This window comes from Pongo abelii, chromosome 10 (assembly GCF_028885655.2).
Source record: "Pongo abelii isolate AG06213 chromosome 10, NHGRI_mPonAbe1-v2.0_pri, whole genome shotgun sequence".
In the NCBI taxonomy this organism is placed as follows: Eukaryota; Metazoa; Chordata; class Mammalia; order Primates; family Hominidae; genus Pongo; species Pongo abelii.
In genome coordinates, this window is record NC_071995.2 from 22,188,796 (window position 1) to 22,214,057 (window position 25,262).

Below are 25,262 nucleotides of genomic sequence, written 5' to 3' on the forward strand. Positions count from 1 at the left end.
ACTATTAGCAGTTGGTACTTGAGGCTGCAGAGACAATGAAAAACTCAGCCGGCTAAAGTTAAGCACTAAGGTGCCAGCAGCACCCACAGGGCTATCAACTGCCTCAGTCCCCGCCCCCACTCCCGTCTCACTCAACTGGGCCCTCCGAGAGCGTTCGGTGATTGGTGGAGTCTCTGGTCGACATTCACCACCCACTCAACCGCAGAGCGCGTAAACTGAGAGGGGCGGAAGTAGGCGGGGCGAGAGCTGTGCGCGTATTGGCTACAGACCACGCCGCAGGGTGAGTGGAGCGGAGCTGCGCGTGCACAGGGCCGAGGCGCGCCCCAGGCGGCCGTTGAAAAATGGCGACTGTGGCGGAGTTGAAGGCTGGTGAGTGCGAGCAGGGAGGCCTCCACATGGGAAGCGTCGGGCCTTCATCTTGTGGAAAGGATGGGAGGATGGGACGGGAGGAGAGCGCGCGGAACACATGGGTTGGCTTTTACAGGCGTCATTCTTCAGCGTGAGGGCCTGCGGGGAGCGTCTGGCTGCTGTCTCGGCTGGTTCGCGGGGAGCTCTTATGGGGGAAGATGTTGCCCACTGGCGAGTTTTAAGCCAGTTTGGAGCTAAAGGAGGAGTTACATAATCTTCAAGCATCTTAAGAGGCCTACAGGCCTGCATCTTGGGCCCCTGGCGCATGTTCTTGGACCCTGCTGGGGGCTGGAGGACTTGGACCAGGCTTGGCACTCAGGGCTGATGACTACAATTCCCACAACCCCTGTTGGGTTAGACACTGCCCAAAACAATTTGCTTGGTTGTCTCGTTGGATCCTTACAACAACTTGTTAAGTAGCCCTCTCCTCCCTGCTTTTTTTTTTTTTTTTTTTTTTTAAGAGAGAATCTCTTTGTCGCCCAGGCTGGAGTGCAGTAGCGCGATCACAGCTCACTGCAGCTTCGAACTCCGGGACTCCAGCGATCCTCCCAGCTCAGCTTCCAGAGCAGGTGGGAATACAGGAGCTCTTCACCACTCCCTGCTAATTTTTCTATTTTTTGTAGACACGGGGTCTTGCTGTATTGCCCAGGCTGATGTCGAACTCCTGGTCTCAAGCTATCCTCCCGCCTTGGCCCCCTCAAAGTGCTGGGATTACAGGCGTGAGCACCTGGCTCCTTTTTCATCGGAAGAAACTAGAGGCAAAAAGTTTGCTGGCCTGGCCATTCTCCTGTCTTTTCAGGAAAAGATACTCTAAGCTAGTTATGTGTGAGTCATTAATGACGTTTGTACACTGTTTACTTTGAAGCAAATGTCCAGACAAATAATAGTAATAATAGTTATCATTGAGCCTCATGTGTCAGGCACTACTCAGCCTGTGTGTTACCTGATTATAACAACCCTATGCCCATTTCATAGATTGGGAAACTGAGGTACTGAGAAGTGAAATAGCCCAAAGTGATTTCACTAGAAAGAGACACAGCGTGGGAACCTAGTTGTGATGCACTGGAACGCCAGGTCTTAATCACTGAGCAATATTGCTGTCCAGTAAATAAAACCAGTTCCAGTTTGCGGGGAACCCAGGGTTTAAACTAGTAATTCTTAGAGAGTTTAGAAAGGAGACTTGTATAAAAGTGTGTATTTGGGGCACAGGGCTGGTGAACAATTATAAAACAGAACAGGCATGCATCTGTCCACAAGAACAGACTTCACATGAATCTACAGATCCTGTTCCCAGGGAAATACACATCACATGTAATATTGCATACATTTTCAGAGGATTTAAAGGTACAGTTGGAATGGGCCAAGCACAGTGGCTCATGCCTGTAATCCTAACACTTTGGGAGGATCGCTTGAGCCCAGGAGTTTAAGACCAGCCTGGCCAACATAGTGAGACCCCATGTTTATTTAAAAAAAAAAAAAGAGCCGGGCATAGTGGCCTGTGCCTGTAGTTTCAGCTACCCCACAGGCTGAAACAGGAAGATCGCTTGAGCCCAGGAGATAGAGGTGACAATGAGCTACAGTGGTACCACTGCACTCGAGCCTGGGCAACAAAATGAGACCTTGTCTCAAAAAAAATACAAATTAAAAAATAAAATAAAATAAAAAAGGTACTCTTGAAATGTAAGCAAGGTTAAGACCTTTCCGAAGAGGTTTTGATGGCCCAGTGTTCTAAGCATAATAGAGGGAAAGGTAAAATGCTATGGACCTCCAAAAGAAACCCGGTGAAAACTTGTTTGCCAGCCAGTTTCCTTACATTTTATGGGCTTCACCTTTTTTAAGCACGATCATATTTTTCCTCCTTGCTTGGTTCTGTCTCTGAGACGTAGAGCTCATTATTTTAGAGAAGGCAACTGAGGCATGGGTTGGTAATCCACCACTGGGGTGCCGATGAGACATGCTAGCTTTCCTCATTACACTGTCACTAATTCTCATTTCTCTGTCCAGCCTGAGGCTGTCCTGTGTGCAATACAGAGTAATTGGGACAGGATCCTTGCCAGTGACAAAATCTCTCCATCTAATTTCCAAAGATGGAATTAGAGAATAGGGGTTCAGTTATGATTCTAAGAGTACAATAAGGCTGTACCTTCCTTTTATGGGCCTGTTACAAACTCTGATCAGGTGATAACTGTACTTAACCTATCTGCAAGAAGGTTGAAGGGATGCTTTAAAAATGAGGGGAAAGAAAGTTCAAAAGTCAGTGAAGATTCTATCCCTTTAGTCATATGATCCAGGGTTGTTGTTGATGTTATTTATTGAAGCTTAGAAAGATCTTATGTCCATACTGACTTGGAAAAGCTCCTGGGCTCTCTTTATGGATTTTTGTTATTGTGGTGTGCTTACTTGGTGCCTTTGGCAGGGTGCAGAACACTCTTAAACTACGTTGATTTCCCAGTAGTATACAGCAATGTATTATAATCCTCCTAGGTGACACCTACTGAGCTCTTGCTATGTTCTTGACTCTGTGGATGAGATGTGTTCATTCTCTGAAGTTGTCATTTAGCCAGTAGGAACTGTTTGAAAATAGAAAGTTCCAGATCACTACAAGGGATGGTGCCAATTCAGTCCTAAGATCCCCATTATCTATACTAAATATGTACAGCCAAATCCCATGATCATAACTGCTTTGTCATGGTGACTCTGGCTAATCAATAAGTTAGATTTACATTCTGCATATACATCCCTCACTCCTTAAGATGGCATTGATACAGTCATGTGGTAGATTTCTAACTAGGCTTAAAATTTCAGAATCCTACTGTTGTAAGGAATTAACTCATAGTTGTCTTTAAAACAACGAGGCCAGAGGGCGCAGTGGCTCATGCCTGTAATCCCAGTACTTTGGGAGGCTGAGGCGGGTGGATCACAAGGTTAGGAGATGGAGACCATCCTGGCCAACATAGTGAAACCCTGTCTCTACTAAAAATACAAAAATTAGCCGGTTGTGGTGTCGCACACCTGTAATCCCAGCTATTCGGGAGGCTGAGGCAGGAGAATCGCTTGAACCAGGGAGCCTGGAGATTGCAGCGAGCCGAGATCGTGCCACTGCACTTCAACCTGGCAACAGAGCAAGATTGTTTCAAAATAACAACAACGAAAACCCAAAACACCTTTTCACTCCCTAAAGGGTTCTGGATTATCAAATGTTTGTGTTTTTTTTGGTTGGTTGGTTGGTTGGTTGGTTGGTTGTTTTAGACAGAGTCTCACTGTTTTGCCCAGGCTAGAGTGCAGTGGCACCATCTCTGCTCACTACAACCTCTGCCTCCCAGGTTCAAGCAATTCTTCTGCCTCAGCCTCCCAAGTTGCTGGGACTACAGGCGCGTGCCACCACACCTGGCTAATTTTTTGTGTTTTTAGTAGAGACGGGGATTTCACCTTGTTAGCCAGGATGATCTTGATCTCCTGATCTCGTGATCTGCCCGCCTCAGCCTCCCAAAGTGCTGAGTTACAGGCATGAGCCACCATGCCCTGCCATCAAAGGTTTTTACACAGTAACCCAACAGACTTCTTTTATGGAATGTAGTTGTTTTCTTTAATCATCTTTCTAGACCAGAGGTTGTTAGTGACAAGCAGAACCTGTGTTCAGTGGCAGACACTCTTGAAAATATATGAGATACTGGGGCTTAACTTCAGGTCGCAGTAAGCAACTATAATTCTATCCCCCGCCTTTTCCCCTCACTAAAGAATTATGTATTGGCCGGGCACGGTGGCTCACGCCTGTAATCCCAGCACTTTGGGAGGCTGAGGTGGGTGGATCACGAGGTCAGGAGATCGAGACCATCCTGGCCAACATGGTGAAACCCTGTCTCTACTAAAAATACAAAAAAGAATTAGTTGGGCATGGTGGCATGTGCCTGTAGTCCCAACTACCTGGGAGGCTGAGGCAGGAGAATTGCTTGAACCTGGGAGGCAGGGTTTCAGTGAGCTGAGATCGTGCCACTGAACTCCAGCCTGGGCGAAAGAGCGAGACTCTGTCTCAAAAAAAAAAAAGAATATTTATTAGACTACAGCCCCTGACAGTGCTGATGATGTAGGAATAAACTTGAATTTGCTCAAATACATTAAGACTAAATCACTGCAACATGAGAACTATATTTTTTAGTATAAACATGGCTGTTAGTAGTTAGCGTAATTGTTTAATAATTTGTCACAATGTTTAGATTGAGAGCTGCTTTTGTACCATTTACCTTTTCAACATTTCTTTTCAAAGTATGCCTAAGAATGACAAATTTACTCTGTAACTGAAGCCTTAATATTTTATATCGAACAGTTTTAAAGGACACCTTGGAAAAAAAGGGGGTATTAGGGCATTTAAAAGCAAGGATCCGAGCTGAAGTTTTCAATGCCCTAGATGATGACCATGAACCCCGGCCATCATTGTCTCATGAAAACCTTCTAATTAATGAATTAATTCGAGAGTATTTAGAATTCAACAAATATAAGTATACAGCATCTGTCCTCATAGCAGGTAAGTGGTTATTGTTTATCACATAAACTCTGTTTCTTCCCTTTCCCCAATTCTCAGAAACTGTTTATCCTAGAAATCTAATTCTCTTACCAAACAGTGCCATCTGGGTGACTGGGACACAAAAATCACATGGGTTCTTTCTGTAGCTTAAACAGATTCTCACAAGGGAAAATACATAACTAAATAATCACTTAAACTAGGCATATACTTGGAAAAATCATCTATAATTCCTGTAACTGAGAATAAACAATTGTTGACATTTTGTCCTATTTGCCACCAGTTTTTTCCTGTGTATTAAGCTTTGAAAATATATGCAGATTAAATATATTATTTGTTAAAAAATAGGCTGGGTGGGTGGCTCACACATGTAATCTCAGTGCTTTGGGAGGCCGAGGCTAGATTACTTGAGCCAAGGAGTTCGAGACCAGCCTGGGCAACACAGGGAGACCCTATCTCTGGAAAAAAATTTTTTTAAATTAGCCATGCATGGTAGCACATGTCTGTAGTCCTAGCTGAGGCTGAGCGGGGGTCCGGGAGGGGGTGATCATGTGAGCCCATGTGCTCTGGGCTTTAGTGAGCCATGATCGCATCACTGCACTCTAGTCTGGGCAACAGAGACAGACCCTGTCTCTTTTTTCTTTTTCCAGAGACAGAATCTCGCTCTGTTGCACAGGCTGGACTGCAGTGGTGCGATCATGGCTGATTGCAACTTTGACCTCCCGGGCTCAAGCAGTCTTCCTGCGTCAGTCACCCAGGCTGGAGTGCAGTGGGGTGATCTTGGCTCACTGCAACCTCTGCCTCATTGGGTTCAAGCGAGTCTTCTGCCTCAGCCTCCCGAGTAGCTAAGACTACAGGCACGTGCCACCATGGCTGGCTAATTTTTTGTGTTTTTAGTAGAGATGGGATTTCACTGTGTTAGCCAGGCTGGTCTCAATCTCCTGACCTCATGATCCGCCCGCCTCGGACTCCCAAAATGTTGGGATTACAGGCATGAGCCACCGCGCCCGGTTGAAGAAAAGAGGTTTACTTGGCTCATGGTTCTGCAGACTGTACAAGCATGGCACTGGCATCTGCTTAGCTTCTGGGAGGCCTCAGGGAGTTTTACTCACTGCGGCAAGCACGTTACATGGTGAAAGCAGGGGCCAAGGGTGGGGAAGGTTAGTGCCACATACTTATAAATGACCAGATCTCATGAGAACCCACTCACTGTGGTAAGGACAGCACCAAGCCATGAGGGATCCACCCCCATGACCCAAACAACTCCCGCTAGGTCCCACTTCCAACACTGGGGAGTGCATTGCAACATGAGATTTGGGCAGAGACAAATATCCAGACTCTATCAGCGGGAAACTCCAAACTCATCCTAGTGATAGGAGGCAGAGAATGATATTGGGGGTTGGGGTGGGCAGTTAAAGATAAATTCCCTTTATCTGTCGAATTTTATTTCTTAAGAAATAAATTTTCTCTTCAAGTGTAACAGTTATTGAGTGGTGAGAATATTTTTAATATCTTCTGCTGACTTTTTAAATGTCTTCTCTCAAAAAAGTGAGGAGAGACTGGATATAAATAAGTCAGAATCCTGGTTACCTCTGGACTTGGTGGGGTGGGGGATGCAGCTGGGGGTTGGTCCGAGGCACCCTGACTGTGTGTCATCGGATTCCCTCGTTTCAGGTTCCATCTCTGCTTTGACTACTTTATGCCTCAGAGATGAGCCTCAGCGAATTAACAAGGCCAGGAAGTAGATTTTGCAAGAGAGAATGAATTCTTTGTGAAGTTAGAATTTTTCATTACAGATCCTTTATTTAATATTAAACATACATCTTAACTACATAGACTCATGATTTTTATGGTTTAAGGATCTTTGATATCAGCATCTCTACTTTCCTTTGTTTGTTATAGATGGCTGTATGATACCAGTTACACCCAGAAAAGAAGAAACTATGAAAATTTCAGTTAGGGGACTTAGGCTTCACTAGAATGAAATATAGTGACAGTAGTCAAGTTTTCATATTAAATGTTTTGGCTTTTTTTAAAAAACTGGGATGTAATTTACATATAATAAAATTTACCTTTTAAACTGTACAGTTCTATAGCTTTAGTCAAATGCCTGCAGTTGTATAATTACTACCAGATTACCATGAAGATATCACCAGCCTTTTTGGCACCAGGGACCAGTTTCGTGGAAGACAATTTTTCCGTGGACCTGGGAGGATGGTTCGGGATGATTCAAGCATACTACATTTATTGTGCATTTTATTTCTATGATTATGTTGTAATATATAATGAAATAATTATATAACTCACCATAATGTAGAATCAGTGGGAGCCCTGAGCCTGTTTTCCTGCAACTAGATGGTCCCATCTGGGGGTGATGGGAGGCAGTGAGAGATATCAGGCATTAGATTCTCATAAGGAGTGCACAACCCAGATCCCTCACATGTACAGTTCACAATAGGGTTCACGCTTCTATGAGAATCTAATTCTGCCAACAGGAGGCAGAGCTCAGGCAGTGATGCTAGTGATGGGCAGCAGCTGTAAACACAGATCAAGCTTTGCTCACTTGCTTGCCCACTGCTCACCTCCTGCTGTGCGGCCCAGTTTCTAATCTGTGGCCCAGGGGTTGGGGACCCCTGCTGTAGATGGAACCATACAGGATGTAGCCTTTTGAGTCTGCCTCTTTTCACTTAGTATAATACATTCAAGATTCAGCCATGTTTGTTTTTCCTTTGAACATTGTTCTATTGAGTTTGCTCATCTATGACCAGTTGATGGGCATTGAGTTGTTTCTAGTTTTAGCAATTAGGAATCAAGCTGCCATAAACATTTACATACAGGTTTTTGTGAGAACATAAGTTTTCATTCATCTTGGTTAAAAAGCTAAGAGGGAGATTGCTGGGTTGTGTGGTTAAGTGCACTCTCACCTTTGTAAGAAAACTGCTCAACTGTTTTCCAAAGTGGCTGTACCATTGTGCTTTCCCACCAGCAAAGTGTGAAAGTTCCAGTTGCCCCACACTTCAGGTTAACTTTAATTTTTATTTATAATTATTGTCACCAAATGGATATTCTTTTCAAAAATAAGTTATTGATAAACAGACTTCTAAAATTTAGTATTATAATTTGGATATAGAAACGGTATTTTTCCAACCAAACCCTGGGGAATTTAAAATGTGAATTTATGTTAAACTGTATTAAGACATGCATTTAACAAAAGCGATATTTCGAAAGTCATAAAATCACAGGCAATTTGATCTGTCTTGGTATGTGTTGTCATCATTTTTCCAAAATCTGAAAAGTGTATGTCTGGTAAATGTGATTCTTTTCAAAATCTTATTTGCTTTTTAGTTTAATAGACTCAGTGTTCTCATGAATTTATTTCTCCCAGAATCTGGTCAACCTGTAGTTCCATTGGACAGACAGTTTCTCGTCCATGAACTAAATGCATTTGAAGAATCAAAGGATAATACGATGTAAGAATTTTTTTTAAAGAAGTTTCCAAATATTGCATTACAATCATAATTGCACCATGGTGGTTTTACTTCGTTTTAATTCAAGTATTTATTCAGATCTAGTGTGTGTCAAGCATTGTACTAGATCCAGGGTGTGCAGCAGTGAATAAGTCAGATAAGATCTGTGTTTGCTGAAGCTAAAATTTCATGGCTTCAGAGTGACTAAACATCTTCTTTCTGGGGTTAGCACATTTTGACTTCTTGATCCTTTGTCCTTCTAAGGCTTTGTTCTTTTTTTTTTTAATTTATAATTTTAACTTTTATTTGTATTTTCAAATTATTTTTGTAGAGACAAGGCCTCACTTTGTTGCCCAGGCTGGTCTTGAACTCCTGACCTCAAGTGATCTTCCTGCCTTGGCCTCTAGGCAAAGTGCTAGGGTTACAGGTGTGAGCCTCCCGTGCCTGGCCTCTGAGGCTTTGCCTTGTCAGTTGTTTTCTTCATATTTAACTCTTCCTTCACTTCAACTTAGGAATGTACTCAGATCTCTCCTCTCCTAAAAACAAAAACAAAAACAAAAAATCTATGAACTTCCAACCCCAAGCTTCTGCTTGAATTCCTTTTTCTACCAAGATTACTGAATCGGCCCACAGCTTTCATTACTATTACTCTCTCCTTTGCCCTCTGTGTACGTCCTCTCACCAACTGTGCTCTTGAAAAGGAGGATGACCACTTTCTAGTTTTCTTCGTTTTTTTTTCTATTTCAGTGTTGCTTAAACTTTTTCTGGAGAGTCCCTGTATGGCCAAAAAAAAAAAAAGTACATAGGAGACCTGAGAGCATAGCTTAAAGCAGCCTTTTTTTAAATCTAGAACTTTCTTTGAAGCCTTATGTTTTCTCATCCTAAAAGTTCTTAAGGCCAGGTGAGGTATCTCGTGCCTGTAATGCCAGCACTTTGGAAGGCTGAAGTGGATGGATCACTGGAGCTCAGGAGTTCAAGACCAGCCTGGACAACATGGGGAAACCCCATCTCTAGCCAGACGCGGTGGCTCATGCCTGTAGTCCCAGCACTTCAGAGGCTGAGGTAGGTGGATCACCTGAGGTCAGGAGTTCAAGACCAGCCTGGTCAACATGGCAAAACCCCATCTCTACTAAAAATACAAAAAGATTAGCCAGTCATGGTGGCGTGCGCCTATAGTCCCAGCTACTTGGGAGGCTCAGGCATGAGAATCGCTTTAACCTGGGCAGCGGAGGTTGCAGTGAGCCAAGATCGCACCACTGCACTCTAGCCTAGGTGACAGAACCAGACCCTGTCTCAAAAAAAAAAAAAAGTTCTGAAAGTTGTTTGCTTTACCATACAAATGTTTTAAATGACATTCCAGTTAAATTTAACTCTCCCACAAATCCTTGTGTAAAATTAATGTTCCAGGATCATATACTACCTTTGTCATTGTGTGTATAGTGAAGTCCCAATTGCTTAACATAGCACTTTACGCCTCTATCTTTCTACCCGTCTGTTGTTGTATCTGCTCACACCTGATTTCTGATTGTGCCTGGAAGACACTTTGCAACTTTATGCTTCTTTGCCTTGTAAACCATTCCCTTATCCTAGAAGCCCTAGATCACCTTTCTCCTTCTTAACTTCTATTGGAGCATCTTTCCTTTCTGTTGGCCCTGTTCAGATAGTAACTCCTTTATGACATTTTCCTCTTTCTCTTCCCCTCATCTTCCCGTGTTTCTTTTTCTTTTCTTTTTTCCTTTTTGTGAGATAGGGTCTCACTCTGTCACCCATGCTGGAGTGCGGTGGTCCCATCTCAGCTCACCGCAATCTCCTCCCGGGTTCAAGTGATTCTGCCTCAGCCTCCTGAGTAGCTGGGATTACAGGTGTGCACCATCATGCCCAGCTAATTTTTTTTCATATTTTTTTGCAGAGATGGGGTTTCACCATGTTGGCCAGGCTGGTCTCGAACTCCTGGCCTCAAGTGATCTGCCCACCTCCACCTCCCTAAGTGCTGTGAGGTTTTTTTGTTTGTTTTTTCAAGGCAGGGTTTCAGTCTGTTGCCCAGATCTCTAGAGTGCAGCGGCTTGATCATGGCTCACTGCAGCCTCGAACTCCTGGGCTCAAGCGATTCTCCCACCTCAGCCTCCCATGTAGCTGGAATTACAGGCATGCGCTGGCATGCACCATCATGCCTGGCTGATTTTTGTATTTTTTGTAGAAATGGTGTTTTACCATGTTAGCCAGGCTGGTCTCCAATTCCTCGGCTCAAGTTATCCACCTGCCTTGGCCTTCCAAAGTGTTGGGATTACAGGCATGAGCCACTGCACCTGGTAACAAGTGTTTTGAAAAGTATAACAATTGTATAATTGAGAACAGTGGGAAAAATAATTGGAGGAATCTAAGTGTGACTTAGGATGAGCAGTGAGGTATTACATCATTTAATACAAGACATCATTTTACATTTAGCAGTTGATGGAAGTAAGCAATGATTATACTCTTACTGGCTTCTTGGTAGCTTTTGAGATACCTACTTCAGATGAAAGTATTAAGAAGTTTGTGCTCACTTTAACAGCACATATACTAAAATTGGAGTGGTACCGAGATTAGCATGGCCCCGGCAAAGGGATGACATGCAAATTCGTGAAACGTTTCATATTTTTTTAAAAAAGAAGGCCGGGCGCATTGGCTCACGCCTGTAATCTCAGCACTTTGGGAGGCTGAGGCGGGTGGATCACGAGGTCGGGAGATGGAGACCATCCTGGCTAACACGGTGAAACCCCGTCTCTGCTAAATATACAAAAAATTAGCCGGGCAAGGTGGCAGGTGCCTGTAGTCCCAGCTACTTGGGAGGCCGAGGCAGGAGAATGGGCATCAAATCGGGAGGTGGAGCTTGCAGTGAGCCGAGATCGCGCCACTGCACTCAGCCTGGGCGACAGAGCGAGACTCCGTTTCAAAAAAAAAAAAGAAGTAAGTTTGAGAGAGGATGAAGAAGCAAAAAAAAAAAAGTTGCTGAAACAGCTTTATTTTTTAAAAGTTAGGTAACTTCTTTAAGCCCTTGCTTCTCACGCTTCAGTGATTGACATTCACAAAGTTTGCCATAGTCACATATTACTCATATTATTTACTTACAGATCTACAGTGCTGCATCTAAAACCACTGAGGCCAGATATATGTTTAAAAATCCAAATGTTTTCAGGTTTTAAAATGACATGCCTGTAGTCCTAGCTACTTAGGAGGGTGAGGCAAGAAGATTGCTTAAATCCAGGAGATTGAGGCTGCATTGAGCCATGATCTTGCTGCTGCGCTCCAGTGTGGGCCACACAGCGAGAGTTCAATTCTTTTTTTTTTTTTTTTTGAGACAGAGTCTCGCTCTTGTCCTCCAGGCTGGAGGGCAGTGGCGTGATCTCGGCTCACAGCAACCGCCGCCTCCTGTGAGGCGGTTCAAGCGATTCTCCTGCCTCAGCCTCCCAAGTAGCTGCAACTACAGACGCGTGCCACCACACCTGGCTAATTTTTTGTGTTTTTAATAGAGACGGGGTTTCACCGTGTTAGCCAGGATGGTCTCGATCTCCTGACCTCATGATTCTCCTGCCTCGGCCTCCCAAAGTGCTGGGATTACAGGTGTGAGCCATCGCGCCTGGCCTGGGACTTCAATTCTTTAAAAAAAAAAAAAAAAAAATGGTAATATGGTACATATACCAAATACTACATATATGTGCCAGGGAGTCCTAAAGTAGTGTTCCACAATCACATTACTATTTTATTTTCTTTTTTTTTTTTTTTTTTTTGAGAGCAATGTCATGATTTCAGCCCACTGCAACCTCCGCCTCCTGGGTTCAAGTGACTCTCCTGCCTCAGCCTCCTGAGTAGCTGGGATTACGGGCGCATGCCACCACGCCCAGCTAATTTTGTATTTTTAGTAGATACGGGGTTTCTCCATGTTGGTCAGGCTGGTCTTGAACTCCCGACCTCAGGTGATCCTCCTGCCTTGGCCTCCCAAAGTGCTGGGATTACAGGCTTGAGCCACCACACCTGGCACATTAATATTTTCACACAAAGTAAGATAAAGTCTGTAATAGCCTTGTTAGGTCAACCCTTGCCATCTGATGATTTTTTGCCAGATATATGAAGAGAATCCAGTTTTCAGAATTTTGCATTTCAGAATTACAGGCAAGTTATTGTGAGGCTGCACTTTTCTTTAAATTATCTTTTTGAAACTTATTTTAAAAAATAAACCTTAATCCATGAATTTGCAAGTTGCCTCTCCCTTCTGCACTCAAGCGATCCTCTCACCTCAGCCTCCCAAGTAGCTGGGACCACAGGTGCATATTACCTTGTGTGGCTAATTTAAAATAAAATTGCTGTAGAGCTAGGGGACTCGCTATATTCAGGCTGTCTCAAACTCCTGCTTGAGGCCAGGCTGGCCCCCCAAAGTCCCAGGATTACAGGCCTGAGCCCCCATGTCCAACCCAAAATTTTAATCACAAGTAAATTTTATTGAATATTAATTTAAAAAATAAAACTTTTAACATTTAAAAATCATCTTGAACCAGTTAACACTTCGGGGAAGATTACTGTAAACAAAGAGACCTGTTTTATATTACTAGGTGACGCTTTCATAAGAGTTGTGGCATCTTATTAAATAAAGAAACTTACTTTCCTGGTTCCCTGCGGCATGGAAAAATTAGTATGATATTATTCCAGAATTTGGTAGCTTAAAACAACAACATAGATTATTTGTGGAATATTTGGGGATTTGGGATCGGCTTAGTCACGTAAGTCTACCTCAGGCTCCCCCGTGAGGTTGGAGTCAAGATGCCAGACAGGGTTGTAGTCAGAAGCCTTGAATGTGGCTGAACTATCTGCTTCCAAACTCATAATGATACTGACAGGCAGCCTCAATTCCTTACTGCATGTAACTTTCCAGGGCTGCTGAAGTGTCCTGAGGCATCTGACTTCTCCCAAAGGCAGCAATCCAAGAAAGAAAGCAAGGAGGAAGGCACAGGGCCATTACCACGTGGCCTCTGAAGTCAGCTTTCTGCCAGTTAGAAGTGAGTTCAGCTCACACTAAAAGAGAGGGCAATGAGATTCCATCTTTGGAAGGAAGTGTCGTACTGTAAACCATTATACCAGCTAGTAAATAGATACATATCTCAAAAAATAAATCCTCCCCACAAATATATACACCTACTATGTACCCACAAAAATTAAAAATAAAGATTAAATCCTTTCAATTGTGTTTTCAAATTTGAGATTGGAAACAAAGGAAAATGTTTCCGTTGTGCCACTCTTTATTGTCAGCAGAGCAGCTTTCCTTTATACAAGAGTACTAATATAAATCCCCAGGCAGCACACTGTAAGGAAAACAATATGAGATTTGGGGTTCAAGTGTAAACTTTGTTTACTTTCTGAGAGAATCTCTAGCAAATCTCCTGGCTGTGGTTTTCTCCTTTATAAATCGCGGTTGATGATTTTGACATTACACGATGAGGATCCGATGAGAAGAGGTATGCGTTGTGTAAACTATAAAGAAGATTTTAAAATATTAGGTAATATAAATATTAATCTAAATAAATGTTAGCTACACAGGAGCTAACATTTATATACCATTTCATATGTGCCAGGCACAGTAAAAAACACTTGACATTTATTAACTCATTTAGTGCATAACAGCCCTATAAGGGAGGGATGGTGCTTATCCTAATTTATAAAGGAAGAAACATTTATGAGGCTGGAGAGGTTAAGAATCTTACACAGAGTCCCACAGCTAGCAAATGGCAAAGCCAGGATTTGAACTCAGGTCACCTGGCTCTCAGGACCTAAGACTGTTTCAGGGCAAGGACTTATTAATCAAGAGGTGTTTATTGAATACCTGTTGTGTATTAGATGGGTTTAGGTATTGGGAAATATTCTACTGGACTTTGGAGTTTAAAAGATAAATTCCTGTGGATTGATAGAAATGATATTTCAGTGTAGATGAGGTTTAAATTGTTAACACGTTTTCTCTGGGTTTTAAAATTGTCGTGAAATTAAGTGGTACTCTTAAATTTAAAAGTAGGAACAATTTGCAGTTTGGATAATCATGCAGCTTTTTAAAGTCTAGTGAATCACTTGGTCTTTTTGATGTCAGAGGTCACCTTTTAAAGAATAAATGTTTTAAGCTTTTCCCGTTTATGCAGATTTATTAGCTTTCAGTTTTGTTTTGTTTTCTTCCTGCTATAGACCTCTTTTATATGGGATTTTAGCCCATTTCTTGCATGGAACTAAGGATGGCATCCAGAATGCATTTCTGAAAGGGCCTTCACTTCAGCCTTCAGACCCAAGTCTTGGCAGACAACCTAGTAGAAGAAAGCCAATGGGTATGAGTTTTCCAAGATTCATCATTTAGCTGTCAGCAAATATATTTTCTTCCTCTAAATTTTTCTTTTGGAGTCTTTACTGAGCTTTGGAGTCAGAGTTTAATTCTGCTTATATCTAATGTGGCTAGCCTATGTTACTCCAAGAAACAGAATGCTTTTTGGAAAGAATCTTGGACAGGGAAGGGTGGGAGGCATACCTGGGCAGAATTCTTAGATGTAATTTCTTTATAGAAGTATTTAAAACTCCAGGCCAGGCACAGTGGCTCATGCCTGTAATCCCAGCACTTTGGGAGGCCGAGGCAGGTGGATCGCTTGAGGCCAGGAGTTTGAGACTAGCCTAAGTGACATGGTGAAACCCCATCTCTATTTTTTTTTAATTAAAAAATTATATTAATTAAATTTTTAAAAAGTAAAATTAAAAAATACTGAAAGCTTCGATTTTCATGTAAATTATAAGTATTTGGAGCAGCTTAGATCCTTGGTATACTGAGTAAATAGCTTTTTATCAAGTGATTTTTTTTTTTCTTCTCCATGACTGCAAAATAAAAGGTAAGATTGCTAAATACAGATAGAGAAGTCATTTGCATTTTTAGGATACTGTTTATGTTAGAGTGGAAGTTACCTACAAGTTACAGATTCTTAGGAGAATGGCACACATTTCTTTCAGACTGCCTGTTTTTTAAATGAGCTTTTAGTAGCTTTCAAATTTTTATGTATTTTTTTGAGACAGGGTCTCACTCTGTTGCCTGACTAGAGTGCAGTGGTGCTATCGTAGCTCACCATAACCTTGAACTGCCGGGCTCAAGCAATCCTCTCACCTTCTTGCCTCAGCTTCCCAAGTAGCTAGGACTTCAGGCACCACACCCAGCTAATTTTTTAATTTTTGTGGACGTGGAAGTCTCACTATGTTCACTAGGCTGGTCGTGAACTCGGTCTTAAGTGATTTCCCACCTCAGCCTCTCAAGAGTGTTGGGGTACAGGCACGAGCCTGTACCTGGCCCTCAGTTATTTTGATTATCCCAGCAATGGGATCCCATTTTCACCATTTGAATTGAGTGGGTTATAGCTCAGTGTTTGCAGTTGTGGTAGAGAGCTAATCATTTTTTTTTTTTTGAGACAGAGTCTCGCTCTGTCGCCCAGGCTAGAGTGTAGTGGTGTGATCTCATCTCACTGTAAGCTCTGCCCCCTGGGTTCATGCCATTCCGCTGCCTCCTGGGTTCATGCCATTCCCCTGCCTCAGCCTCCCAAGTAGCTGGGACTACAGGCACCCATCACCACACTCGGCTAATTTTTTGTATTTTTAGTGGAGACAGGGTTTACCTGTGTTAGCCAGGATGGTCTTGATCTCCTGACCTCGTGATCTGCCCGCCTTGGCCTCCCAAAGTGCTGGGATTACAGGCTTGAGCCACCGTGCCCAGCCAAGAGCTGGTCAATTTTTAAGGACAGTTAAAGATGGAGTTTAGGCTTTCAATTATCAGAACAAATGTAAATCTTGAATGTTGACACAAACTTTTAGGAAACGCCTAAAATGTGGATTGCCTTTGTAGTTTCCTAAACTGCTGTGACCAGTAGTGACCATGTTAGATGCTTGGTGTCTCTTGAGGTCTAAAAGTAAACAGTGAATCAGGATAACCTCTTTTGGAGGTGGTTTCTGACTGTACTAGGAGATATCTTTTTATATATGTTAGAATGCTGAACTGGATGGAACGTTGGAAAAGAAGTCATTCCCACCTACTTATTTTATAGTTGAGAAAACTTTAAGAAGGTTCCAATACTAAGAGGTTAAGTAAGTCATCTGAGGCCTGTAGCAGATAATTAGTAGCAGAATCAGCACATTTGATTGCTATTCCTGTATACCTTTCCATATATAGATTATGGAGAAGTTTTCCAAATTCTCTTTTTAGGGATTGGTAAGGAACTGACATTACTGCCTACTAATTGGCAAGTACTTAACGAGCAAAATAAAACATTAATTGTGCAGGTACATGAGTAAATCTCTAAATTTTTTAAATAGTAAATAGTTCCCTTTAACTTTCCTTTGTTCCTTCTTGCCTCTCCCTAACTCACTTCTTCTCCCTGTTCATAGAAGGTATCCCTGTTAGCAGTTTGCAGGGTATTCTTTGGGACTCATTTCTATTTTATTTTATTTATTTTATTAGTATTATTATTATTTAAATTTTAGATGGACTGTCACTCTGTCACCCAGGCTGGAGTGCAATGGCACGATCTCACCTCACTGCAAACTCCGCCTTCCAGGTTCAAGCGATTCTCCTGCCTCCCAAGTAGCTGGGACTGCAGGCATGTGCTACCACACCCGCCTAATTTTTGTATTTTTAGTGGAGATGAGGTTTCACTGTGTTGGCCAGGCTGGTCTCCAATTCATGACCTCAGGCAATCCGCCCGCCTTGGCCTCCCAAAGTGCTGGGATTACAGGCGTGAGCCACTGCATCTGGCCATGCCCAGCCCCTTTGGGACTCATTTCTGTGTATTTAAATATATATGCATTGTTATGGTGCATGTTATCCTGCAATTTGCTTTTTTTCACTTGTTGATACGTGTAGATCTCATTTTTAACTTTGTTTCATATTCCAGATTATTATTATAATCATCCTTTTTTTAATTTTAGAGATGAGGTCTTACTCTGTCATCCAGGTTGGAGTGCAGTGGCACAATCATAGCTCACTGTAGCCTCAGACTCCTGGGGTCAGTCTTTCGACATCAGCATCCCAAGTAGCCGGGACTATAGGGGTGCACCACCGCACCTCGCTTATTTTTTAATTTTTTGCAGTCAGGGTCTTGTCATGTTGCCCAGGCTAGTCTCCCACCTTATAATCACTCTTATGTAGTTTTAAATATTTTGCTTTTACAGTATTGTGATGTAACATTGTATCTTTGTCCACACATTTAAGTATTGTCCACACATTACAGTATTGTGATGTAACATGGTATCTTTGTCCACACATTTATGTATTATCCACACATTACAGTATTGTAATGTAACATTGTATCTTTGTCCACACTTTTAAGTATTGTCCACACATTACAGTATTGTGATGTAACATTGTATCTTTGTCTACACGTTTCTCTTGTGTGGATGCCTAAAGTAGAGTTGTTGGTTCAAAGGATATGCATATTTAAAAATATAGTAGATATTGTCTAATTCCCCTCCAAAAAGGCTTTATCAGTCTATACACTTACCAAGAATATATGACAATATGGGTTTCTGAGTTCAGTTGTCACCAGTGGATATTGTACACCTTAACACTTCTTAACACAGCAACCCCAAGTCATTGATACTATCAGTCCCATAAAGAAAAATAACCGCTTGAGAAATAACTTTCTGGTTTGTAAGTTTCATAATCAGCCTTGTTAATACTCACGGCTCATGACTAGTAAGAAAGTTATAAGGAACACTATTTCCTAACCAATTTCTGTTCTTCTGAGATGAGAGCGGTAGATTACGCATACAGCATAGAGAGAAATGTATTTATGGAGAGAGGGAGGGAAAGAGACACCTAGACACATGACCCCTGCACCACTAAATTGCCAGGAACATCAGAATCGAGTTCAAGTCAGTAAAGCCACCTTGGGTGCCTGTTCTGTGGAAAGCTCTGTAGACATCTCAGAAATGAGGATGACTGCTGAATGAATCGGGGAAGAACAGTGATTTTGCAAATTATTTTCTTGGTCATCAAAAATTTTCTTGACACAAACTCTTTGTGTAGTGCCTTGAAAGTTGTCAGCCAGAATTGCGTCATGTTTCAGTAACACACTTAAGCTTTCCATTTACTTCGTCAACTCTAGCTCATTGTCTCCATAACTCTTATTTGACAGCATTGAAAAGGTTATGAAGATACTAAAATCCTTATTCTCTACATCACAGCACCTTGTCTCCACAGAAGCTCATTCAACAGAAATATCAAACCCTGAAACTAAATTGGCTTTTATTTGAAAACAAGTTCAGGCCGGGCCACGGCGGCTCACCCCTGTAATCCCAGCACCTTGGGAGGCCGAGGTGGGCAGATCACCTGAGGTCAGGAGTTCGAGACCAGCCTAGCCAACACGGTGAAACCCCGTCTCTACTAAAAATACAAAAATTAGCTGGGTGTGGTGGTGTGCACCTGTAGTCCCAGCTACTCGGGAGGCCGAGGCAGGAAAATCACTTGAACCCAGGAGGCGGAGGTTGCAGTGAGCCGAGATTGCGCCACTACACTCGAGCCTGGGCGACAGAGTGAGACTCCGTCTCAAAAAAGAAAAAAAGGAAAGAAGGAAGTAAGTCCAAAGCATGCCAAGATGAAAAAGTGCTTCTCTCATCCAAGTTTTCAGTGCTGAAAAAAAATGAAGAGGGTTTATGTAGGCACACTCACCTTTGAAATGACAGCCAGTGCATTTGTACTGCTGCTGTTAGTGCTTGTAATCTTGAAGGCAAAGTAGTTTTTGCTATTCAATTATATACATATATATATATACACACACACACATTTTTTAATCTTTTTTGTTTGTTTGTTTTTAAGAGATAAGGTCTCACTCTGTCACCCAGGCTGGAGTGCAGTGACACAATCATGGCTCTCTGCAGACTTGACCTCACAGGCCCAGGTGATCCTCCCACCTCAGCCTCCCAAGTAGCTGGGACTACAGCTGGGACTACATTCCTGGTGAAGATTTTTATTGTAAATGAAAGACCAGATTTTTATAATGGTGACAATCATCAGCTTAACTTTATTGCACATCTATCAAGCATAATAGACTTCATTTCTTGTAACACTTTTCTAGAAGACCTAAAATTGTTGCCTTCTGAGGAAATTGTTAAATTTTTTTCTGTCCAGCAGTTACCTAAAATAAAGGGAGAGAGATTTCCATCTGTTTTCCAGACCCTTAAAGTAGTATTGGCACTGAGAATAAGCAGCTGAGAACTAGTAAAGCCTGTGTATAATGACATTGTAGAATTAGAAAATCCAGTGATAAAATTGCATTTTCTAGCAGCTTATCTAAATTTATGTATATATTTTTTCCTATTATCAAAATTGTTGCAAGAAAGATGTTTTGTCAGTTGTAGGAAGTGTTTGGGGTTCATATATTCTCAAGAATCTAGTTTTTGCATTACATTTTTTGTTGCATTAGGATATTAAGTCTCTAGGTTCTTTTTTTAGTCTCTAGGTTCTTTTTTTTTTTTTTTTTTTTTGTTCTTCTCGAGATGGAGTCTTGCTCTGTCGCCCAGGCTGGAGTGCAGTGGCACGATCTCGGCTCACTGCAACCTCCACTTCCTAGGTTCAAACGATTCTCCTGCCTCAGCCTCCTGAGTAGCTGGGATTGTAGGTGCCTGCCACCACGCCTGGCTAATTTTTATATTTTTAGTAGAGACAGGGTCTTTAACTCCTGACCTCAGGTGATCCTATTTGAAGTGCTTTTCATTGTGTTGTAATTAAAGAGCTTTGGCAACCCTCAAAATGCTGATTGAACACCTTGTCCTTTCTTGCAAATTTCATTCCTTACATGTAAGAGAGAGGTTTGTAACTACTTATGCATGGGTTTACTGTGGGTTGTACGCTATTCAAAAAAAAAGTCAAGAAACTCTTTTGAATAATTAGAGTCCCTAATGCCAGGCATTTCTGATTTCTTTCTTTTTTTTTTTTTTTTTTGAGACCGAGTTTCACTCTTGTCGCCCAGGCTGGAGTGCAATGGCATGATCTTGGCTCACTGCAACTTCTGCCTCCTGGGTTCAAGCGATTCTCCTGCCTCAGCCTCCTGAGTAGCTGGGATTACAGGCAACTGCCACCACGCCCGGCTAATTTTTGTATTTTTAGGAGAGACAGGGTTTCACCATGTTGGCCAGACTAGTCTATAACTCTTGACCTCAGGTGATCCGCCCACTTCGGCCTCCCAAAGTACTGGGATTACAGGCATGAGCCACCATGCCTGGCCTCTGATTTCTTCAATAGTGTTTAAAAAATAGTGAGTTGTTTTCATTGTCCTAAAGCATCTAAAGTACTCATAGAATATTAAATATGTAACATCCTAAAATATTTGTAGCTGTGTCTACCTATCTGCATGTTTTGACTTGGGATAAGTATTAACATTGGTTTCTGTGCATTTCAGATGAGCACCTAAGAAAGGAGGAGCGGAAAAGTACTAACATTGAAGAGCTTCATGTTTCTCAGGCAGTCAACAGATAATGCTTTGTTTGGGGTATCTTTTGTTTTAAAATTGTATTATTAAATAACTTCTTTATTGTCCCAGTGTTACCAAAATGCACCACTAATGTATGTAGAAATTTGAGTTTCTACAAAATACCCCTCATGTTTAACTACATTTGTGAATAAACGCTAACTCTGTCATCTAGCTTATTGGATTTGACTTGAAAAAAAAAAGTATTGTTTTTAGGAAGTATTTTTTGTTTTTTTGAGACAGAGTCTTGCTCTGTCACCCAGGCTGGAGTGCAGTGGCACGATCTCGGCTCACTGCAATCTCCACCTCCCAGATTCAAGTGATTCTCCTGCCTCAGCCTCCCAAGTAGCTGGGACAACAGGCCTGTGCCACCACACCAGACTAGTTTTTGTATTTTTAGTTTTTAGTAGAGATGAGGTTTCATCATGCTGGCCAGGCTGGTCTTGAACTCCTAACCTCAGGTGATCTGCATGCCTCAGCCTCCCAAAGTGCTGGGATTACAGGTGTGAGCCACTGAGCCCAGCCATTTAGGAAGTATTGTAAAGGCCCTTAAAGTTTTTAAGGAAATGAAAGGGCTTTGTATTACCTTTTCAATAGGCAACAATGTACTTTTTCTTTCCTTAGACTTTGGCTTACTGGAAGATTTAATTAAAAGGTAGAGGGGAAGTAAATTTGCTGTAATAATTTTGCTGTAAATAAAATAAAGAGTTTATTTTATTAGATAAAGAATGTGAAGTAAGCATGAAGAGACAGGCTTTGGGAGAAATACCAGAAAGTGATTTTTCAAAGATGGCATTGTTTAATCTCTGTGTGGCCCTCGGTTGTGCAATCACAGATGAGCCAGAAGAGGGCCAGCCCCCTACTTGTTTGGGCTCCGAAACTCTTATCAAATATCAATTTTTATTCTTGGGATAGAAAAATAGTATGTGCTATCTCTAATACGCTACTTTGATATTTATTAAAGAAGTATTTTTAATGTAGTGTCCACAGGCTCATTTCATTGAAAACAACTGACTGTGATGGTAGACAGCTCCTGATTGGCAAAAGTTCGATGGTATATTCAGAATTAAATTTTGCCTGCACACCTAAACACTGACAACATTTAGCTTAAAGGTTTTCCATGGAGAAGAGTGGTAAGAGCTGTAGTCAGCAAAATTGGCATCCTCTTCAGGGCGTCAATTCTGTGCTGCTTTGCAAATTGTTGAAACTTTTGATTTTCTATTTGGCGATGCTAGTCAGTGTTCACTTCTTACAGATTAGCCAGGAATTTTTATCTAAACGCAGAAACTTATTAATGAAATGCATTTAAACTACACTTACACAATATTTCGAGAGTCCCTGCTGGTAAAATTATATATGGATGCAGAAGTATTGCAAGAGTCCATTTTCCATTTTTAAATCTGTAATATCTGATTACAATGATGAATTCCATTGTATTGTATGTGTGAATATAAATATCTGAATTCTCCCGGGGGACTTGGTTTTTGTCCAAGGATGTTGGCAGTGGACACTTAGTTTACCTCAGGAATTGCAATCATGTAAGACTATATTCGGAAAAAATGCTGGAGTATATAATTTTGGATACTGATATAAAATCATCAAGATGGAAGTTAAACAGAATTGTCACATGTAGTCCATAGCACTTCTGTGTACATTATTCTGTAATTTGTTTGTACTGAGGCAACTTTTTATACTTTCAGTGTATCATTTAATAAAAAAAATAAGCAAGTCACTTTGGTGCAGAGGGTGTTCATATCACTGTTCTCTCATTAAAAGCCACACATCAAAAACAGAAGAATGATTGGAGATGACTGCCAGGCCTTCCGTCGGGATCTTCAGAAGCTTCGCTGTTGAGGGGTGGAGGCGGGGGGACTTTCCTGCCATCTGCACATGTTTATAGGAAGGAAGGAAAAGCACAGAGGACAAGCCAACCCTTCTCATGAATGTGTTATGTTAAGTACCTTACTCGTGGATTTCTTGGAATTGTCGGGAGAAGTTATCTTCTAGAGATGCTAGAGAAGTTTTAGGAGAAAACTTGGATTTGCACAAAAACAGGATGGGAATGGGAACTGAAGAGGGATTTAGGAAATGTACAACTTGGGTGATCTAAAACCTCATAGCAGGAGCAGAGGTGGCTTTTGAAGAAGATAAATTTAAGCTTAGCATATATGCTTGCTTAGAACAAACTAATAGCCTTATAATGATGTGCAAGAACGCATTTGTGTATCACTCACATACCTTTATGATTATGTAAAATTTGATGTGTTCTTTTAAAGCCAAGTGTACGTGAAAGATGAACATTTGTGAGAATATGCCTTTAAAGGCATTTGGGACAATGCTTCCCAGCCACTTGGTACTTGATTTTTTTGGTAACAACCACGATTTGAGGATTGTATGGTGTTCAGGAATCTTATTAAAATAAAAGTGAAATAAAACTACTGGCCGGGCTTGGTGACTCACGCCTGTAATCCCAGCATTTTGGGAGGCCAAAGTGGGTGGATCACCTGAGCTCAGGAGTTTTGAGACCAGCCTGACCAATATGATGAAACCCCGTCTCTACTAAAAATTAAAAAATTCACCAGGCGTGGTGGCATGCGCTTGTAATCCCAGTTACTCAGGAGGCTGAGACAGGAGAATCACTTGAACCCTGGAGGCGGGGGTTGCAGTGAGCCAAGATCGCGCCGTCACACTCCAGCCTGGGCAACGAGCGAAATTCCGTCTCAAAAAAAAAAAAAAAAAAAAGGCTACCTTTAGGCTGGGCACGGTGGCTCACGCCTGTAATCCCAGCACTTTGGGAGGCCAAGGCGGGCGTATCACCTGAGGTCAGGAGTTCGAGAGCAGCCTGGCCAACATTGCAAAACCTTATCTCTACAAAAAATACAAAAGTTAGCTAGGTGTGGTGGCATGTGCCTGTAATTCCAGCTACTGGGGAGGCTGAGGCAGGAGAATCGCTTGAACCCAGGAGGCGGAGGTTGCAGTGAGCTGAGATGATGCCATTGCACTCCAGCCTGGGTGACAGAGTGAGACTCTTGTCTGGAAAAAAAACAAAAACAAAAACAAAAAACTACTTTTATAAAAGTAGACTTTCGTTTTTTAGAGCAGTTTTAGGTTCATGGCTAAATGGACTGGAAGCACAGAGCTCCTGACTGCCCCCTGCACCCATGTGTGTCTAGCTTCTCCCACTGTCAAGATCTGGCATCGAGTGGCCCATGTATTCCAATGGGTGGACCTACTTTGACACATTATCATCACAAAAAGTCCATAGTTACATTAGGGTTCACTCTTGGTATTGTACAGATGCTCTTTGACTCATGGGGTTACATCTCAAAACTATCACAAGTTAAAAATAAGTCAAAATGCATTTATTTATTTATTTATTTGATAGGGTCTCACTCTGGCACCCAGGGTGCAGTGCAGTTGCGCCATCTGGGCTCACTGCAACCTCCACCTCCAAGGCTCAAGCGATCCTTCCACATCAGTCTCCCAAATAGCTGGGACTATAGGCACATGCCACCACACCTGGTGAATTTTTGTATTTTTTGTAGAGACAGGATCTCACTATGTTGCCCAGGCTGGCCTCGAACTCCTGAATCCAAGTGATCTGCCCATCTTAGCCTCACAAAGTACTGGGATTACAGATGTGAGCCATCATGCCCAGCCCAAAATGTATTTAATACCCCTCACCTACAGAGCATCATAGCTTAGCCTAGCCTACTTAACGTGTTCAGGTCACTTAGATTAGCCTACTGTTGGGCAAAATTATCAAACACAAATCCTATTTTATAATAAAGTGTTGACCATCTCATGTAATTTATTGAATACTGTATTGAAAGTGAAAAAAACCACTGTATTGAAAGTGGTTTTGTTGGTATTCAAAGTACGGTTTCACTGAATGCACCATTTTCCCACCTTCATAAAGTTGAAAAATCATGTTTAACCATTATAAGTTGGGGACTGCCTGCACATTCCATGGTTTTGGACAGATGTCTAGTGACACGTATTCACCATTTTAGTATCATGCAGAGGAGTGTCACTGCCCTAAAAAATCCTCTCTACTCCCCCTATTCCTGTCTCTTCTAGAATGTTGTATAGTTGGAATCGTACAGTACGTGGCCTTTTCAGATTGGCATCTATCATTTAGTAACAGGCATTTAAGTTTTCTTCCTGTCTTTTTTTTTTTTTTTAGACAGAGTCTCACTCTGTCACCCAGGCTGGAGTGCCGTGGTATGATCTCGGCTCACGGCAACCTCCATCCTCCTGATTCAAGCTATTCTCCTGCCTCAGCCTCCTGAGTAGCTCAGATTACAGGTGCCCACCACCACACCTGGTTAATTTTTGTATTTTTAGCAGAGACTGGGTTTCACC

The 25,262-nt window shown here is 42.0% G+C and overlaps 1 protein-coding gene and 1 non-coding gene across 2 annotated transcripts; both read left to right on the plus strand.

The window, feature by feature from the left end:
- Window positions 1-301: 301 nt before the first annotated feature.
- On the plus strand, window positions 302-22,627 carry LOC100189836 (centrosomal protein 20; the record flags this gene model as incomplete). The annotated part of the gene is given in 4 exon segments (NM_001135425.1): window positions 302-369; window positions 8,313-8,397; window positions 14,596-14,732; window positions 20,829-22,627. Coding segments are annotated over 4 exon segments (327 nt in total). The 3' UTR covers window positions 20,906-22,627.
- Window positions 10,930-11,033, plus strand: LOC112135904 (U6 spliceosomal RNA). Its single transcript, XR_002917137.2, has one exon. It is a non-coding gene; the product is annotated as a U6 spliceosomal RNA (small nuclear RNA).
- Window positions 22,628-25,262: the final 2,635 nt, after the last annotated feature.